At 44.4% G+C, this 20,684-nt stretch overlaps 1 protein-coding gene across 1 annotated transcript; it reads left to right on the forward strand.

Moving 5' to 3' along the window:
• The first annotated feature begins 228 nt into the window (after window positions 1-228).
• HRH4 (histamine receptor H4) lies at window positions 229-11,625 on the forward strand. Its single transcript, XM_032799056.2, has 3 exons — window positions 229-893; window positions 6,707-6,873; window positions 10,076-11,625. Exons 1-3 carry the CDS (start codon window positions 458-460, stop codon window positions 10,859-10,861), a joined length of 1,389 nt encoding a protein of 462 aa, XP_032654947.1. The 5' UTR covers window positions 229-457; the 3' UTR covers window positions 10,862-11,625.
• Window positions 11,626-20,684: the final 9,059 nt, after the last annotated feature.

The following is a 20,684-nucleotide window of genomic DNA, read 5'->3' on the forward strand; positions in this document are numbered from 1 at the left end:
TTATTCTACCTGAAGCAATGTGTTTGGTTTGAGAAGTGTCAGAGACTCCCCTTGAGATAACAAGACTGGTACATATCAATGTCTTTGTTAAATTGATGAACTTATATAAGCTTGCAGCGTCTAGTGTGCACAACTGGACACTGCAAGATGGAGGTTCCTAGGGTTGTGTCTGCGACCAGAGATATTGGCTAGTGTCATTCAGTTGCAAGTAGCTGGGAGTGGCTTACATGGCAGAGGCTGTGCGTGAACAGCCCAGGAGTGGGGGTTCTGACAGCAGAGCAGGGTAAGGCTGGCTCCCAGAGTCAAGGATTGGAGTGACCTAGCAGATCACCGGTCCACACAACACCAGAGGGGAACGTCACACAGTCACTGCATTTTAAAATTAGCATTTGAAAACTCTGCTTCCTGTTTATTGGTGATACTTCTGCAGATTCATTTTTCGGGACATTTCAGTTAAATGGACCATGATTTTGAAAACAAGGAAGCTGTGCAAAATCTAGATTTACCAAGCATCAGAATCTTGCAATCATTTTTTTTTTACTTTATTAAATCATTTTGGATGCTCAATATTTGCTTTTCAGTATATAGCATCTTATTAATTTTTTTTATCTTCATTAACAGAAACAGTTACTGTACTGTTTCTTCAGAAAAGTGCCTGAAGTGGATGGACAATATGTACAGCGAAGGTCGAAACATGACTTCATCCACACCAAACTTGGAACCTAAATTTACATTGGTTGTTTTGGTATTACTGGCAGTTCTTATGGTTTTGATAGCTCTTATTACAGTGCTTGGAAATGGCTTGGTCATCCTGGCTTTTTTGGTGAACAAAGATCTTCGGCATCGGAGTAATTATTTATTCCTTAATCTTGCTATTTCAGATTTTTTAGTTGGTAAGTTACAATAATGAAGCAAATGTAATATTCATTTTATAGTTTACAGCAAAGAAAGATTTATTTCATTATGTTGTTTCTCTTAAGCAAATTTCCTGAACATTTGCCTAAGATCAGATAATGGGGTGGAAGCTGCATAAAGTACTTTAGCAGGCTATTAGTTCTCAGAAATGTATTAGAAAGAGAAACCGATCTTTTAGCAAAGTGAAAGATGTTTGCTTCAGAAAAGAGAGCAACTATTCTATGTAGAATGGATGTGAAACCATTGCTGCTTAGGTTTTATTGTTTGTAACTGGTTTTAATTAACCTCCACTCATCTTTAAAACTTGGAATTTTGCTTTTCATCATAGATTGTCAGGTGGAGCACAGTATATATTAACCAGTAGATCTTGTATATACTGCAAATTCCATTCAGTTTTTCTGTATTCGGTTGAAATTAACTAGTAGCCAAAAGTTTAAGAATTACTGGTTATTTTTTCCAGGAGTACATACACTACATCATTCCATTTACTGAGTCAGCCAACTGACTAATGCTAGGCAGTTTTTGCAAGTATTCTGCTGTTCATCTCTGTATCTGGCTGCAGGCTTAAGAACATATGAAAAAAATAAATAATCAATTATTAATCATTTCAGCGGGTTGATGCTACACACACACACTCACCCCTTTTAAAAACCTATGCTTGAAATAAATTAAAATTGATTGTTGGAATCCAAAATTACACCACCATAGTATTTAAATAAATATGTAGAAGAGTTATCATTGGCAGAAGAGAATTAAATCATTGTGAACGCAGAACAATAGTTTTTAACAAGAATTAATATTTCAAGAATGTTACATATTTTTCGAAGACACAAATGAATTTTCTGTAATTAACATATTTATATCCTGCTTATTTTACTTAAGCAATAACACAAGATCAGCAATGAAGTTCTGGGTGATTATTCCATGCGCCAGGTGGTATTCAGAGGCATGAGGCTGAAGACGTAGGAAGGATATAAGCTCCTCGCTGCAATTCTTGTCTTTAGGAGTCCTGCTGCCCACTGGATCCTCAGCCCCCAGTTAGGTGTCTAGGCTCCCTACACAATGCATGGGTTGAGACGGGTGCCTAGGAATGGGATTCTCAGAAGCCAGCAGGCTGAGCAAGAAACCACTTAAGCTAATGAGGAGTGAAATGCTGAAAAGAGGAGTGTGATTTAAATTCCATCCCTCGAAGGGGATTAGGCACCTAAGTCTGGATCAGAAGTAGGCACCTAACTCCACTTGAGATTCACAACTGTGAACCCCTCCTGGAGTTAGGCACCTAAACAGGTCAGAGATTGAGAGAAACCTATCTCAGAATGCTCTATAGCCCAGTGGTTAGGGCAAGGAAGCAGGAAACTGAGGTTCAAGTCCTTGCTCTGAATCAGGCAGAGTTCTGAGAATCAGATCTGAGTTGCAGTCTCCCATGAGTGCTCTAACCACTGGCCTATTGTGTATAATTGGGAGTGATACTTCCTCCTCTGTTGTGGACAGGGCCTGATGCAGTAGGCTTGCCTGTAGGCAGCATCTCACATTGCCAACTGGATCAGGCCCCACAGGTGAGGTAGGCAGGGGAATGCAACTTCAGGATCCCAACATGGCTTAGGTGTGAGCTGGGCATCAGAACTTAGGTGACTTTGCACACGTGTACCAGTAGAAATGTAGGTGCCATGGGGACTTTGCTCATGGAAACTTAGACACCTCAGGATTTTAGGCACCTGAAGTGGCAGTTAGGCACCTTAAATCCCTTTGTGGATCTAGACCAGGGGTTGGCAAACTTTTTGGCCCTAGAGCCACATCTGAGCATGGAAATTGTAGGGTGGGCCATGAATGCTCAAGAAAAAAATTGAGGTTGGGGTGCAGGAGGGGGTGAGGGCTCTAGCTGGGGGTGTGGGCTTTGTGGTGGGGCCAGAAATGAGGAGTTCAGGGTGCGGGAGAGAGCTCTGGGCTGGGGCAGGGGATTGGAGTGCAGGGGGGAAGGGGATGGCTTCGGCTGGAGGTGTGGGCTCTGGGCTGAGGATGAGGGGTTTGGAGTGTAGGAGGGTGCTCCAGGCTGGGACCAAGGGGTTTGGAGCATGGAAGGGGGATCACGGCTGGGACAGGGGGCTGGGGCACAGTGGGGATGAGTGCTCTGGCTGGGGATGCGGGCTCTGGGGTGGGGCCAGAAATGAGGAGTTCAGGGTGCAGGAGAAGGCTCTGGGTTGGGGCAGGGGGCTGGGGTGTGGGAGAAGGATCAGGGCTGGAGCAGGAGGTTGGGGCACAAGAAGGGATCAGGAGTGCAGGCTCCTGGCTTACCTCAAGCAGCTCCTGGAAGCAGCAGCATGTCCCCTTTCCAGCTCCTATGCGGAGGTGCGGCTAGGTGGCTCTGCGCACTGACTCATCTGCAGGTGCCGCCGCAGCAGCTCCCATTGGCCGCAGTGCACAGAGCCCCCTGGATGCTCCTAAACATAAGACCCGGAGGGGGGACGTGCTGCTGCTCCCAGGAGCCTCGGCACGCATGCACAGAGCAGCCTCCGACCCTGGTCCTTGGCTGGAGTGTGGGAGCAGGGCAAGCCCCAGACCCCATTCCCTACCAGGAGCTCGAGGGCTGGATTAAACCGGCTGGAGGGTTGGATGTGGCCCCCAGGCCATAGTTTGCCCACCCCAATCTAGACCCTAGTGCTCGAGTATACTGTACTGATGAGTAAGGGAGCACTAGGAATGCACAGTGTCCTGTTGCTGTAATGCATTTTAAAATTTGAAAATTTGTTTGAAATTCAGACAACTTATTATCATGCCTAAATATTATACAGCAGCTTAACGTTGTAGTTATGTTCCTGAAAAATGCGACTTTAAGCAAAATGATGTTAAGCGAATCCAATTTCCCCATAAGAATTAATGTAAACAGGGGAGTTAGGTTCCAGGGAATTTTTTTTCACCAGACAAAAGACTATATTATATATATATACACACATACACATACACACACACACAAATGAACAATTTAATATTGTACACAGCAATGATGATTGTGAAGCATGGTTGAGGTGGGGAAGTCAGAGGGTGGAAGAGAGTGGGATATTTCCCAGGGAATGCTTTACTGCTAAATCATGAACTAGCACTTGGCTGAGCCCTCAAGAGTTAACACGTTAATGTAGCCTCACACTCTACAAGGCAGAACAAATGGAGGGAGGGAAGACAGCATGGCAGACAGAGACAGAGACATACACCCTGTGTGTGAGAGAGATGCACATTGCCCCTTTAAGTACGCTGACCCCACTGTAAGTACATTGCCTTTTTGAGTAAATCAGTACGTTGAGACAGCAGCTGCTGCCAGCAAACTCCCTCAGTCCTGAGCCCTGTCGTGTCCACCTCCTGCTCTGTGGAGATGGGGTAAGCAGGGGGCAGGAGGGAGGGGGACTCCCTGACATTAGCCCAGCTGCCCTCTTCCCCCTCCCATCCCACGTAGCAAGGAGGAGGCTCCCTGGAGCAGCTCCAAGGCAGAGGCAGGATCAGCACATGGCAGTGGGGGAAGGGACAGCTGAACTGCCAGGCAATTGATAGCTTGCTGGGCGACAGCCACACAGGGAACCAAGCCCCCACCAACTAGCTCCAATGGGCTGCTCTTTCTGCAAGCAGTGGACAAAGCAGGCAACTGCCATTTTTGGAACTTTTGGTTTAGGAGTTTAGAGAGGGCACCATATTTTGAGGTGGCATACATGTCCTGATGGGGGCACCTTGATTTTCAGCTAATTCACAAGATAGCCCTTTCTGCAGACCAGTGCTTTCCATTTTCCAGTGCAATGCAGAGTCATTAGTTCACTGAACCAGGAGAAGGAGAACCTCCTGTTGAGCCATCTATACCACTTCAAGCAGTGCCCGATGCATGTTCCGAATATGTAGCACCTCTTTTCATCAGAGTATCTGTCATTCCACTTTAGCCTTTAAAACCTTGGGCATCAGTCCTGCATCCCTTTACTGATGGCTTTCCATCTAATTCTGGAACTGGCATAGAGGTGAAACCAAGAATGTCCATGTTGATATCCTGGGCATTGGGCTCAGGGCCGATGCAAGGAAGTTTCGCACCCTAGGCAAAACTTCTACCTTGCGCCCCCCACTCCCAGCCCTGTGGCAGCTCCCCACCCCTCCCTCCACCATGAGGCGCCCCCCTTCCTCGTGGCAGCTTTCCCCCCCAGAGGAGTCACGCGGTACCTTCCCACCCCAGCTCACCTCTGCTTTGCATCCTCCCCAAGTACGTTGCCCCCACTCTAATTCTCCTCCCAAGTCTGGTAGGTGGGAGAAGTGGAGCAGCGACCATGCGCTTGGGGAGGAACTGCTGTAAAGAAAATATTGGGGTCACTGCTTTTTAGCACCCCCAAATCTTGGCACCCTAGGCAACTGCCTCGTTTGCCTTAATGGTAGCACCAGCCCTGATTGGGCTCCACATTGACCACCTTCCCATCTGTAGTTGCTGTTCCACATTTCAGGCTTTCTTTACAGACCTGTTCTTCTCAGTGGCTGACAGTTTTTTCAGAGACTTTTGTTTCAAGGTCTAAGCAGAGATCTCCAAGTCCCCTCAGGCTGCCTTAATGTTTCCTACTCTCCTTTCAAATTTCCTGTGAGCCTGAAATCTTCTGAGTCAGTAAGAAGTGTTAGAAACAGACAACTCGCATCTTGTGCATCCTGTTTGCTAAGGATGAGAGATTGCAAGTGAGGCCACCATTTTCAAACTTACACGTATAAAGATAGGTTCTTAAATCCCTATCGAGGCATCTAAATAAAAAGTAACCTGATTTTTCAGAGGTCCTAAGCATCATCTAATCCCATTGTAGATGATGAGAAATACAGGTGTTCATCATCTTTGAAAAGCAGACTTAAGTGCCTACATGTGATTTTAGGAACCTAAATTTAGGTTCAACAATGGGTGTTGAGACGGTTTTATGTGTGTTCCAGTCTAATACCTTATCAGCTCAGTGCCAAAAGGGGATTATGATCAGTGGAAAATGCTAGGCTGAGTATGTATAGGAAACTATAGACTCTTTTTGTCTTTTGTTGTTGGCTGAGTTCGCTGTTTCCAGCCAATGGGAGCTGCGGGAAGGGGTGCGCCATAGGGACGTGCTGGCCGCTGCTTCCCGCAGATCCCATTAGCTGGGAACGGCGAACCGCGGCCACTGGGAGGGGGGCTGTGCCTGTGGACAGACAATGTCAGCAAAATGTCTCGTGGCCCGCAATCAGATTACCGGGATGGGCTGCAGGTTGCCCATCACTGGCTAGCTACTCTTTCCTTTAAGTTGTGATCCAAGTCTGGAAAATACTTTATTATGCCTACCAGAGAATTAACAGTGCATAAAAACATTGTGGAGATCAAGTGTAAGCAGGGCCGGCTCCAGGCCCCAGCGCACCAAGCGCGTGCTTGGGGTGGCATGCGAGGGGGGGCGCTGCCGGTCGCCGGGAGGGCGGCAGACGGCTCCGGTGGGCCTCCCGCAGGCGTCCCTGCGGAGGGTCCGCTGGCCCCGCGGCTCTGGTGGAGCATCCGCCGGCACACCTGCGGGAGGTCCACCAGAGCCGCGGTACCGGCGAGTGGCAGAGCGCCCCCCATGGCATGCCGCCGTGCTTGGGGCGGCAAAATGGCTAGAGCTGGCCCTGAGTGTAAGGAACTCATTAACTAATTTCATGAGAACACAAGAACTTCAATCTGTAAATTCCAATCTGACATTTTTTTAACTGGGTACCACAAAAATTGTTCTGTGTTCTTGTTAGTATCATCTGCAGTCCTGATTATAACAACTTGTTTATTTATGATTTTTCTCTATAGGTGCATTCTGTATCCCCCTGTATATCCCTTACATCCTGACAGGCAAGTGGATGTTTGGAAGACTTCTCTGCAAACTCTGGCTTGTTGTAGACTATCTTATGTGCACAGCTTCAGCATTTAGCATCGTCCTTATCAGCTATGATCGGTTCCTGTCAGTTACCAAAGCGGTGAGTAGAACATTCATAGTTAGCTTTGCATGTCTCATGATGTTTAGATGTAATTGTGTATTTATGATAATACTTAACACTTATATAACACTTTTCATCCATAGATTGGAAGGTACTTTACAAAGGTGGATAAGCATTATCCAACAAAAAATTTAAGTGACTCGTCCAAAGTCACACACAATTAGTCAGTGGCAGAACTGGAAATAGATTTCCAGATTCCCAGGCCAGTGACTTTGGCTAATCTAAATTATAGGTGGCACATGTAATAATGCCTATAGTTAAGGTTGCTTGACATTATAAGATCCTATTTTCATGTAACTTATAACTTTGCCAAACTTTCACCATCCAGGCTGAAGTTTTCTGTGTTGGCTGTCTTCTTCAAGGTGAATTTTTTTGCTGTTGTTGAAAGTTTCAGCTAACAGTTCAGCCATTTCTCTGAATAAGGTTAGATAACAATACTTTGTTTTGACAATGATAAAAAAATTCTTGAGTGTTTAATTGAGAAGCTTGAGCTTCTCCGTTCATTGGAGCAGAGACTTGAAATTTGGTATGAGGGTTGCCCTGCTTTCAGGAGTGCGTTTTGTGCTATTCCTGTGAAAATTGGTCCAACTTAAGAGCCTCTGAAAATCTGTTTGCACAGGCTCGGTAGAGAGTTGTTAGTTTGGCAACTAAATTCTCTGACAATTCCGTCTACAGTGAACATCTTGCAGGGGTGGAGCAGGTCTTCTACTGCAATTGCTGTATATGGATGCTGGGGGCTGCTGTGGCACTAGAGTTGAGAGTGGGGAGACTGTCTCTCCTGTGCTCTCAGTGAGAAGGAGAAAGCTGCTTGCCTAGCAGGCAGACTTGTGGAAAATCAGGCCTGTAGCAGTGGCAAGAGGGGAGGCTGGGACAAGGGCCAGGGAGAAGTTGGGGATGGGAGATTGGGCTGGAATGAGGAGCTTGGAGAATGAAGACCTCAAAGAGGGTGGTGATGGGGAGACAGGGCCTGAGATGAGTGGAGGAAGGCGGAAAGTGAGACAAGGAGCTAAATGGAGGGTCAGGTGAGATTGGTACTGGGAAATGGAGCCAAGCAAGAGGCTGGAGTGAGTGGAAATGTTGGATGAAGATCTAAGGGAGGGCAGGAGGACTGGACCAAGGACAGACTGGAGCGGCCAGAAGGATCTGTAACCACCTTAGTACATCTACCACCTCGAATAAAACCCATATTTCCTGAGTCTCAACATTTCTCTGTGGACAGCAAATGTCCGTGAAACCCACTGGCAAAGTGGATCTCACCTCCCCCTAGTGTCTGGTCCATATAGAGGATGACAGCCTAATACTGATATCCCTTACTGTGTTAGCTCAAGGAGCTCTGTGCTTTGGATCTAAAGGGTCCAACCCTTTTGATGACCCATGTGGGTGTCAGTATAATACCCCATGATGGAATTCTGGGTTTTTTTCAGTTTGCTTTTTTAAAAACCTATGAAATTGCACACAAAAGCCCTATATTTAAGGAGCATTAAAGTTGCAGAATCTGGCCCTCAAAGTTAGGAGAAATGCATATGTGTATATGCATTATGACACAATCTTTAATTATATGATCACAGGCTATTTTTTCTTCTGGATCTATGCCTCAATGAATGCACAGTATGGCTGTTGCTCAGAAAAGGAATCAGGGTAGTGTAGTGAAGGAGGCTGTCTGCAGGACCTCTGTCTCCTATGTTGCAGAAGTCGGAAGGTGTGTACTATTTGCAGATCCGGGACAGGTGGATGTAGGCCTGCCCAAAACCAAAGGCCCACACGCTCTGCTAAGAGGGAGGATTGGAAGGTGTGTAATGGATGGGGCAGGTGATGGCAGGAATAGAAAGGAGGGTCTCCTGGTTAAGGCAGTTGAATGCTGTCCTGGGAATGTGGATTCTACCCCTGCCTCTGCCACAGAGCTCATATGTAATACTAGGCAAGCCGCTTACACTCACAGACTTTTCACAGGTGGTCACTTAACTGTGTATTCTTTGCTGTCTGTGTCCCAAATTGAAACACCTGGGGTCTGATTTGCAGAGTCCTGAGCACTCGCAGCTATAGCCGAAGTCAATGGGAGCTGTACTTCGAACAAATAGAAGTATTATAAAATGGACGGGTCTCTGGGAAAAAAAAAAATCCCAGTCCATAGGCATTTTGGACTGAGCACCCAAAATTGGATGCTTTTGTCATTGTCTCTGTGCCTCAGCTCCTCATCTGTAAAAAAGGAATAATAATAATACCATCTCACTTCGCAGGTGAAGCACTCAGATACTGTAGTGATTAGCACCACAGACAAGCCCATAAGGAAATTACTAATTCTGTCTTCAGAGCTGGGTTTGAATAATGTGCAGTAAATATTATCTGGGGCCAGTCACTGAAAAATGAGGGAAAAAACCCCAAATATTGAAAGCTGCTCATTCAGGAAGTATCATACATCCTGTGCACTGAGTGAGTTGGAGTCCTGTGGAAAAAATAGTATGAGATAATGTAATTAAAGACTATGTCATAGTGCTTACACACAAGGGATCTGAATTGAGGTTACACTGGCAACTCTTTTTTGCTGCTGGATACTTAAAAAAAATAAAATCTGGAAAGGCATAAAAACCTAAACAACTAAAGGAATCTGAGTGCCATTTAAATGATAAAGAAAGCACCATAACACAACATGTAAATGATTGAATTTCCTTCCTTTAAGAAATATAAGGGGATCTGGGGGTGATACATTTTATTCTGTGGCAAAGAAAAACAAATATTCACATTTAGATACTATCTAGTGCTTGGAAGCAGTCATGTTACATTTCTATTACAGTGGGAGTAACCATCCCCACCCCTAACTCTTAGTTCCCCTCTAAGATTCAATGTTTTCATGAATCAGAAGCTGACTCCTTGTTATTTCCTTATTGCAGTGGTGATGCCATCAAACCATTTCCTATTATTCATTCATTCCAGTGAATAGTGTATCCATCTCAAATGTTCCCCCCCCCCCCCAAATCTCAAGCATACAGTATGCTATAGTGCTTGAGCCCAAGATTAATAAAGTTTTTCAGGGTTTTAAAAAAATACAGATGTTCTGGACATCTGGAAACCTACAGTACAAATATTATTCTTAATTTCCCAGAAGTTTTTACAAAGTACTTACACTAGTTATATAAAGAACGCAATGTGTGACTAACATGGGGTCTTTTAATTTTACTTCTAGGTGACATATAGGAATCAACAGGGAATGATGTCAACGACTGTTGTTAAAATGGTGGCAGTCTGGGTCTTTGCATTCTTAATCTATGGCCCCGCAATCCTCATTTGGGATTTTGTGGCTGGCTACAGCATCATACTTGATGGAGAATGCAATGCTGAATTCTACTACAACTGGTACTTTCTCCTGTGTGCTTCAACCTTTGAATTCTTCACACCTTGTATCTCTGTGGCCTATTTCAACATGCACATCTACCGGGATATACAAAAACGCAAGAGAAACAGGCTCCAGAGCACAGTCAACGTCAGCAAACAGGTGTCTGTACCTCCAACAGGAAAAAATGTCTTGATGGCTGACCATTGCTCTTTGAAGGAAGAAGTTTCTTCTCCTGATTCAGAAACAGAGGACAGTCTTTCTACTTCCAGGACACAGGTGCAGTCACTGGTGACTGACGGTTCACATCAGTCCAGAGGCTATTCCATAACCCCTGACAATGATCAGTCAGTAGCCCTCAGAGCGAAGACTAGGTCAAAATTGAACAGGGACAAAAAAATTGCGAAGTCACTTGCCATAATTGTCTGTGTCTTTGCCATTTGCTGGGCACCATATTCATTACTTATGATAATTCGTGCAGCATGCTGTGGAGAGTGTGTCAACGAATTCTTGTATGAAATAACATTTTGGCTTTTGTGGCTTAATTCCTCTGTAAATCCTTTCCTCTACCCTCTCTGCCATTTTAGGTTTCGGAAGGCTTTCATGAAAATATTGTGCCCGAAAATGTTTATGACATAGCTACCAGCCCTGCCAGTCTCTTCTTAGAGAGCCAAACTAGAAGACTTACAACAGAAGCTCCTCCACCTTATTTTAATTAAGCTTGTTCTGATCTCATCTTCAATAATATAGTAGATATGTTTGTTTCATAGATGGCATTAGTCAAGGATGCAATATGTAAATTTGTCAATAGTTTGATAATTTTCAAAGCATTAGTTTCCTTTTCTCTTCATAATATCATGTTAAATTCAATGGCAACTTTTGCCTGATTGTGCACTGTCCTTTTAATTTATGAATTTTATTCACAGGCACAGAGCAGGCTCCCTTTCTTTTATTAATACTGTTTATTTAAAATTGTGACAACACAAGACATATATTTCCAAAAGCTGCTACAAAAGTGTCCCTGGGAAAGAGACTGTGGAAGCAAAATTAAAGCAGGGCAAATGTTTTAGTCAGGTTTAAGGATAGAGTGAAGTATAACCCTAACCCTAATAACGTGAGAGTTGTAAGAGATGCTGCTTCACGCCTCACTGCTCACCTCTCTTTAGTTGATAAGAATGGAATGCTGATTTAAGCAGAAACCTTGAGATCAGGCAGTGTCTGGAGGGAGTTTGTATAAACAAAGGATAACTGTTAGCTGATTGATGTATGTAACCAGAAGGCATAAATGCTTGTCTTATGCTGCTTGTAGAATGAAGATCTGCCTAAGGTCAGGGGGGCCCCCTTTCCAATCACAGGCTTCCCTTGCAATTGCTCCTAATAAACTGTCTCTGACTTGTTGCTAACAAACACAGAGTGAGGACTGGTTTTCTTTCACAATTCAGTGCCATGACTTGGATGGCAACACCCAGCTGATACAGTGGAAATCACTTTGAACCCCAAGGCACCAGACAAGAGGTAAGAGACCTTATGAAATCCCTAGTGGGGTTTGGAGGAGGACTGCCTGTGGGGCCCTCTCTGTCTTGGGTTCAGGCCATGTGAACTTATTGATTTTGCAACAAGGACAGATGCAAAGCGGTGCAGAGGAGATTGCTGCCTCAAATAAGGGAAAGGTTATGATAAGTCCAGACATAAGGAATTAAGGTTATGGTTAAACGAGATGTATCCAGGTATGAGGGAAATGAAGAAGACTGAGTGAATGAGTGAAGAATGAATGCCGCTGACCAGGTCTAAGACTTAAGCTGACTCCAGCAGCCCCAGGGCTACCCCATGCAGGAGTTCTGAAAGCAAGGGGAGTCAGCGGAACCCCGTGATCCAGTGAACTTTCCCTGAGTGCCTGAAAAATGGGTAGTGGTCAATCTAACAACATTCCCACACTGCCAAAAGGCACCCCTGCATATTACATGTATGTGCATTATGGTCCTAGGGCTTGTAAGTATCTAGACAACTGGAATTTTTACACACATGATAATCCATCTAAACAGTTTCCACTAGAAGGTACCTTTGATTTAGATAAGATCATACATCTTAGAGGAGCTCTTGAATCACCAAAAATCCTTGACATACAGTGGGAACAATTGTCTGTTGCTGGGAGGAAGCCACAAAGAGACTCCATGAGTCTCAAGTGCAGAGTCTAAAGGACTCCCAGAAAAAGTTAAAAACCCAAGTACAGGATTTGAAAACTAAATGCAAGACATCTGGATGTCCCCTTACCCAAACTACCTCATCAAATCCCTCTACCTCATTGACCCCCTCAACTCCTTTGTATCCTCAATTAGTAAAGACTGGGAGTGAGGAGGAGACAGCCGAGGACACTGGATTTTTTCAATAGTGCTTCTCAGCGGGCTGTCCCTCTGGCAGGATGCAGGCAGCAGCCACCGCCAGCCCTCCCCCAGTACCTTGGAGCTGCACAGACTGTGTCTTCTGAAGCAGTAGCACCATCATCACCACCACACATATCAGCTGATCAGGCCATTCATCCTGGAGAGGAAACCTCCCCTCCACCGCTCTAACCACTTCAGCACTTACACATTTTGGGTACAATATAACTAATAAGTTTTAATTGTACAAGGAATGAAGGATACAATCCATCATGGGGATGTGCCTAATTAACACTACTCCTAGAGATCCAATTTAGCCTAATGATATAGGATTGTAATGATGGCTGTTTAACTAGGACAATATGAGCCTAAATTCCTCATAATGGACCAGTTTCCAAAGTATTAATGGAGTAAATTCTGAAATCTAAGGCCAAATTCACCACAGGCATAAGCAGACCTAGCTGTCTAGAATTCAGTGTACAGTAGCTGCATCCCGTTACACTGGCATTGAGGCAGAAGTTGCCAAATAAATATTAAAAGAAGAAAAAAAGAAATATTAAATGTAAATTATAGTGAATATCCATTTTATTCTTTCATTGTTATTTAGAAGAGTATTCTGCCATTTGACATCATTGCAAATTCCTTTGTTTAAGGGTCTCATTTTGACTAGAACTTTCATTTAATCATGGTTATTGGCCATCCATTGATTTGTCCCAATCAAGAGTATTCTACTGTATTATGATCTAAAGTATCATACCTACACAATAATAAATACCAGATTTAAAAAAGATATTCACTAATAGTTGCAGAAAATATCTTAAACAAGGCAGAAACTGAATCAAGTGCCCAATGTAACCAGCTGTCTTCTTTAAAGTACTGTCTTCATCAGTTCTGTTCTTCACAGAGATTGGCTCTTATTAATTTTAAGATAATTTCTTAAATTCAGGAAAGGCACAAAAGGATGCCTTGCTTGCACAAAGAAGTCTTTGCTTTGGCCTCAAGCATGAGCAAGTGCTGTTCACTCAGTAAGCAATGCTTTAGGAAATTACATTGGGGGATTTAATGAGCTCAGTCGGTTTAGCTTGGCAAAAAGAAAATCAAGAGGTGACTTGAACCTGGTATAAGTACCTTCACAGAAAGAAATACCAGTTATTAAAGGGCTCTTTGATTTAGTGGAGAAAGGCATAACAACGCACAATGGCTAGAAGTTGAAGCTAGAGAAATTCAAATTAGAAACAAAGCACACATTTTTTATCTGTGAGGATGATTAGTTATTGGAACAAACTACCAAGAGAAGTGGTGGAGTCTCCATCTCTTGGTGTCTTCAGATCAAGACTCGATGCCTTTCTGGAGGACATGCTTTAGTCAAACAACTTACTGAGCTCAATATAGGGATAACTGGGTGAAATTCTATGGCCTGTGTTATACAGTACGTCAGACAGATGATCTATTGGACCCGTCTGGCCTTAAAAGATCTATTAATCTTTGAAATAATGATTTTCACAAGCCTAGGCTTAGTAACTCTGGGATCATATTGTTGTAACAGTCATCCTTCCTCACTCTCCCTACTGTTTGTCATCCCCATCTTGTCTTGTTTGTCTAAAACTAGACTAATCTTTATGGGGCAGGGACCACATCTTTCAATTTTTTTCTGTACAGTGCTTGTCATGTTAGATTGTATAAAAATAATGATAGATTAGTTTTCTGAGGACTGAAATGCTGTAAACTATGTACCACAGGGAGAGAACAGAGGAGACTGAGGTGGCACCAATGCTTGATGTCCCTGCAATTGCAGAGAATTAATTATGTGAGATAGGCCCACATGATCCCAGCAAATGAATCACACCCCATACTGCAGAGGGATGTGAAAAACCCTGAAGTCCCTGCCAATCTACTTGGGGGGAAAACTCCTTTCTGATTTCAAATCTGGTTATCTGTATGGAAATCTGAGCATGTGGGCTGGACACATCAGCTAGGCATCAAGAAAGAAGATTCTTTTTCCCACTTCCGAGCACTGGTCAACCCAATCCGGTGTGCCAGCTCCAGTTGCAGACAATCTCTGAAGTTGCAGAGGAAGGTGAACCCTTACCCTAAAACACATCTAGTCAATTGTCATTATCTTAATTCAGAGCAGCAAGTGTCGTGAGCATGTTGAAGGCAGTGTAAGCAATCCTGTTCTCCCATGGCTCATGAAGAAAGGGGGCAAACAGGAGGACTCAGATTTTCTGGGTTCTATTCCCAGTGTTCATACTGACTTGCTGTGTGATCTTTAACAAATCATTTTCTCTGTGCTTCAATATAGCTATAAAATGGTGATAATACCTCCCTGCCTCACAGGGGAGGTGTGTTTTGACTTAGTAAGCCAGATTCTTAGCTGGTGTAAATTGTCTCAGCACTATTTATTTCAAATACAGCTGTGCCAATTTATACTCACTAAGGATCAGGTGTAATATCTGTAAAGTTCTAAGAAAGCCTTGGATGAAAAGCACTATATATGTGCAAAAGAATTATTTATTAAACAAAAATTTGTCCTGTCTTCAAAAAGAGCAGAAAGCATTTTAAGCAAAGAAACACAACAAATGTGTCCAAACTGAGAAAGCACTCAGTTACTCTCAGAGGTCTTTCTGATTTTCTGGAGCTATACCTTTAAAAGTTCTGGTCTAATTGGATTGTTAGTAATGTTAGAATAAAGCTTGTCCAGTTCTTTTATTGTAGAATGGTATACGTGATTATTGATTGGGTTGAGAGTTACTGGATATGCACTTTGCAATGCTGGAGCAGCACAGTATGGTGGGGGAAGGTGGAATTCAGTAGTTTAGCAACCAGATAAAGGAACAATGTGAATTTACAGATGTTCAATTGTCCAGTGCACTATTCAGCACTCACAATGCTCACCGCAGTATGCCCCAACAGTCATGTGTAATTACATTATTTATATCACAGTTTTTCTACCCACATGTGATGGGGTGCTCCACTCACTGCTAGGATGGCATCTCCTCCTAATTGTTCTGGGAAATAGCTCACAAGGTCAACAACTCTTCTTGCAGTTGCACACCCATCCTCTGCCTCTCTCTGTGGGTCTGCAGCCCCTCTGACTGCATGAGCTGCTGCTGCCTCTTTGTGACTTAGCCCTTGGGCCAGGTAACTATATGTCTTTTCTCCTTCCAGGGTTGGAAAGTCTTTCCTCACCAGCAGTACTACACAGTATTCCCATTCACTGTCCCACCAGTACCACTTCCCCAGTGGCTGGTTAGGGAATCTAGGCCCGCAGTTTACTTCAGGTTGCAGTTCAGTGACCCTTTAGTCAGCAGTCAAGGTTTGTGCCACTCCAGATCATGCTGCATTTCCCTGATCTCTTTCCTAACCTTTTGGCTCTCCCTTCCTTCTCTGGGTCTGCCAGGTTCACTACTCCCTCTTCCCAGGGAGTGACTACAGGCAGCCTATCATTGCAGCCACCAAACATGCCTCCCTTCTCCCAGGGCATGACTGTAGATTCTCCCAGCAGCCCCTTCTGCTTCCAAATCCCTGTCTTTATAGTTCCAGCCCAGCTCCTTTCTCCTCAGCTGAGTCTCCTCATTCAATCAGGGGATTGCTTAGTCACCTGACTCCCCTCAGCTGTGGCCTGTTGGGTTAATTAATCCCCTTCTCAGTCTGCCTAAACCCTTTCAGGGCCAGTGTGGGGTGAACATCCCATCAAACCATACAGCGCTGCACTGCTATCCGGGGCCGACAAGAGGGGAGGGAAGCCGGTACAAATTACCGCGGCCTGGCGATCCAGAATGGGGCCTAGCGCCTGGCTTTCCCGGCTTCATCGGTCCTGTTTAGCCAGCCTGCCCTTGCTGGGGGGCCTGAAAATTTTTTTTCACCGGAGCCCGAACCCACTTTCGACTGCCCTGCTGCTATACATCCTCCATCTTTGTTGGACTGTTGGCCCCTTACTGAAACTTAGTGAGGTTTTTTGGTTGGCCTTCTCCCAGTATGAAAAGGCAGAGGAAGGGCTGCTGAGAAATCAGGACCCTGAGACTGACCATACCTGAGGGGCAATGGGGAGAAGCCAGCACTCCAAGTCAGCCTGATTGACGGGGTTGGCAGGCCAAAGAGGGAGTCAGGAGGCCTCGGGTCCCATCCTCCATGTGAGCTGGAACTGCCTGGGCCAGAGCAGGCAAGGCAAGCTAAGGAGAGAGCATCAGTCTGAGATGAGCTAGGGAGCAGAGAGCCCTGCCAGCCAGAGCCAGAGCCAGAGCCAGAGCTAGAGCCAGAGCCAGAGAAGCAGCCCAGGGAGCTGTGCTGGATATAGAGTGGGGCTGGGGCTGGAGCAGTCTGGACCCAGGTGCGGTGAGCAGCTGGGAAGAGTGAGGGGGCCATGGGCAGAGCTCCGTGCAGGGAGATGCCACCAGCCAAGAGGTATTGCAGGCTGGACTGAGAGGGGGATCGTGACCCTGACGGGGTGGGTGGCAATGCTGGGAAGAAGGGTCCTGCCACCTAGAACTTGAGGGCGTGTGGCCACCCCTAGAGCAAGTATCCAACCCGCAGCATCCCTGAAGCACAGCCAGGGCCTGGGAAGAAGGCCTGGGACATGTGAGGAACAGACAGTGAACTTTATATTCTAGAATGGCTGTTTGTGGTTCCCCCGGCCCACAGAGAGCGGTTACTTGTTTTCTTTTAACCTTTCCCATTTCTTCTTAACTTTTTTTAATTAGTTGCTGTTTAATTAGCCCCCTTCTCAGTCTGTCTTAACCCTTCCCGGACCAGTGTGGGATGAGCACCCCATCACACTGCCTAACCTTGCACTGCTATCCATCCTCCTCCTCAATATGGAAATAATATACTTTAGCTGGTTGATATTCTACTGGCCTCTTTTCCCTTGAGCCTTGGGAAAACATAAATTTAGGCTAATTTTTTTTTTTTTGCCCTTTCTTCTTGGACAAGGATCTGGCAAGGTTGATTCATGTATTTGTCATGTTAGTCTATTGTGATTCACTCTCTCTGGGACTGACGGAGGAAGCAACACAAACACCTGCTGAAGATGATTCTATTACTTCTCACAAATAGCTCTTCTAGTATAAAGTAGAGATAGATCATGCAAGGCTGCTTCCACTGACATGGCATGTATTAATAGACTTGTGCTTACAAAATCTGGTTCAAAGTTGAATTTTAGGCTATGTCTAATACTGTGCCCCAGTGCAGGCTATGGGGTGTGTGAACTGCAGCATGCACCAAAGTGAAGTGCTGTAACGTCTCCATGTGGACACTGGTAGTGCAAATTGAAAGGTCCCTAGTTCGTGTTAACAAAGTCCTCTTCAAACAGGACTACATTCATGCGAACTAGGTCCCTTTTAGTTCAAACCAGCAGCACCCACATGGGGGAGTTACAGCACAGCCATTCACATCCCTCTAGTCCAAATTGCAGGGCTGTGTAGGTGAGTGAGGCTTTTGCAAGAGCCTTGAGTTTGACTAGTGTTTTCCTATCACTGTTTCAGCAGGCTACCCCCAGTAGATGTCACTAGCGCTACATGGTATTTTTAAACCTTGCAGATCCGCTGGTCATTCAACAGACAACACCTATGCAATGTAATATAATGAGACTGATATAATTATGCCAAAAAAAGCCACCAAATCTTTTATATTTTGTTTTATATTTAGTCTGGTGAAGAAAAAATTAGTGGGGGACACATTATCCTGGTAAAGAAAGGAAGCATTTAATCATATCCTAATATGGAACTTCTTCATGTGTTCTCCAGTGTGGAAGCTGCCTTGCATTCTGCATTTGAACCCCAAGGTCACTTCTCAGCATTGGGTTTTGAGCCATATGCGGCTAAATATAGATGTTTGGAATTTGAGCTTGGAAAAAATATATTCTTTTCCTCTTATGACAAGTGTATTTCTCCCAAAGTAGATTGTGCAGGGCAGCTCCTTAGGGAAAGAAACCAATAGAGCTACACCAGCTTACACCAGATGAGGTTCTGGACTTATGTGTGTGATTTGCCATTGTGAAGGGATACTCACAGCTGTGCATTGGGGGATTGATCCTGCAAGAAGCTGAGCAGCTCCTGAGAAGTACAGAACCATTCGGAAACTCCACTAATTTCACTCAGAAGGTCCTTGGGGTTAGGAAAGAATTATATTTAGACATTGAAGATAGGTCTCCACTTGAAGCCAACTGGGTAATTTTCAGCATGTGGAGACATACCTGCACCAGCTCTGATGGAGCTAGGGTGCTAAAAATAGAGTGTAACCATGAGGGCACAAGCAGCAGGAGGGGCTAACTGGCCCCAAGCAGATGCATAATCAGTGTGGCTAGCCCCTCCTGCTGCTCGAGCCATTGTGGCTGCACTTTATTTTGAGTACATTAGTGTGGGTATGTCTCCTTGAGCTGGAAATTATACTCCCCCAGCATCAAGTGTAGCCATATCCTAATATTGACAAAGAAGCCCTGCAGATGCCGGTTTGGCTTTTGAAATTTGCAAGTAGATTCAAAGCTCCAACAAATGGAAACAAAATATGTCAGCTAAAATATCATAATTACGCTACAGGGGCCAAATTCATCCCTGGAATAATGCCATTGAAGTCATGGGATGAATGTGGTCTTTCATGTTTAATCAAATGTCTGCATTATATTTTACCCCTTATTTCTGGTGTATTCAGATCAACACATTTTTTCAATCTGTTCTACTGTTGCTATTTCAGATAAATTTATTGCATTGCTTTTATAGTTTCATTTTTACATTCACAGTTCTTCCTTTCGATTTTCTACAAATTCAAACTGGTTGATCTTATTAGACATTAGCTAATCTTATTCTGATTAAGCCACAAATGTCCAGTGTCAAATTCTGATTGGGCAACTGTATTTTTGGTCATGTCACAGCAGACTCTAAAGCACTAGCCACATTCTAGTATGATAGCATCAGAGTTAACCACCTGGTCAGCTCTTTACAAACAGACCTATTTACCTCCCTACCTACGTGTTGCCCCAAAACTATAATATCTGAGTCCCAGTTCCTCTAAGTTACTTTGGTGCCTAAATCCCACTAATTTAGTATGGATGTACTTCTCTTGTCTACAAGCAGGAAGAGGTGAGCAAAAGTGCCATCTCAATACCATAGCCTGGCCTGAAACCAGCCTAGGAGGGATCCAGGATATTGGCAGCTAACAGGGTTAATTGGAAACTGGCTTTTCTTTACTAACTTCTCAGTTGATTTGCTTTGAAAAGAGAGATTAGAAACTGGAGTGGCTCAAAAGATGGTTTCTTTGGTTTTCAATACATTGGATATGTAAATAAGATGTCCAGAGAAAAAACAGGTAATAAAACCTCCCATCAGTTATTGTTGTACAGTAATGCAGCTTTACAAACGTAGAAGGCTATGCACTTCCCCACCTAAAAAGGGGTGGCTTAACGTCTGCAGCGTTTGTTAAATTCTAGCCTGGTTCTGTTTATATCATACAATTAGGGAGAGGAAGGGTCCATCTAGGTCATCTCCATTCTCTTTGCTCCCCAGAACCACTAGTGCAGGAGTTACTCTGGCTTATGGCAAGTGTTAAATCCAGTCGTGGCTGGAATACATCCAATGATGGTGCCTTGATGACTTCCCTTGGGGGATTACGGTATTGCTCAGTTGACGTTCTGTTAGGATTCCTTTTACCTCGGATTGTCTTTATTCCTAGCTTCAGGCCATTAGCCTTTGTCTTGCCCCCTTTTGACCAAGATGAATAATTCTTCCTCTTCCATAACTGCTCCCAGTTTAGATTTATTTAAGTGAAAGGCAACCTTCCAAGATGCCTGAGGAGCTGTGGTGAGCCTTCTGGCCAGATAAGCAGCCCACAAAGAGAAGGGCAGCATTTCAAACTGTCCCCTTGCCCATTGTCATTATCAGCGCTTTGCAGGCAGTCGGGCCACTTAGCATCCAACTTAGCTTTCCTAATAGTCGAAAACTGCTGAGTGGCCATGAAGTGATTTTTGAAAGCGGTAACCAAGCCCAAGGGAGGATGGAGAGAGATCTGAAGCAGGTCACATGAAATAAAGTCCATGATACAGTTTGAGTCCACTGTGTATTAAGGAACTTTGCATCCCAGGCCTTCAGGTATTC

Source organism: Chelonoidis abingdonii, chromosome 2 (genome assembly GCF_003597395.2).
Source record: "Chelonoidis abingdonii isolate Lonesome George chromosome 2, CheloAbing_2.0, whole genome shotgun sequence".
Taxonomy (NCBI): Eukaryota; Metazoa; Chordata; order Testudines; family Testudinidae; genus Chelonoidis; species Chelonoidis abingdonii.

Coding starts and splice junctions, on each gene's coding strand:
- HRH4 (XM_032799056.2), top strand. CDS start 458: ATGGACCATGATTTTGAAAACAAGGAAGCTGTGCAAAATCTAGATTTA. Junction 894..6,706: donor TATTTCAGATTTTTTAGTTG/GTAAGTTACAAT, acceptor TTTTCTCTATAG/GTGCATTCTGTATCCCCCTG. Junction 6,874..10,075: donor TCCTGTCAGTTACCAAAGCG/GTGAGTAGAACA, acceptor TTTTACTTCTAG/GTGACATATAGGAATCAACA.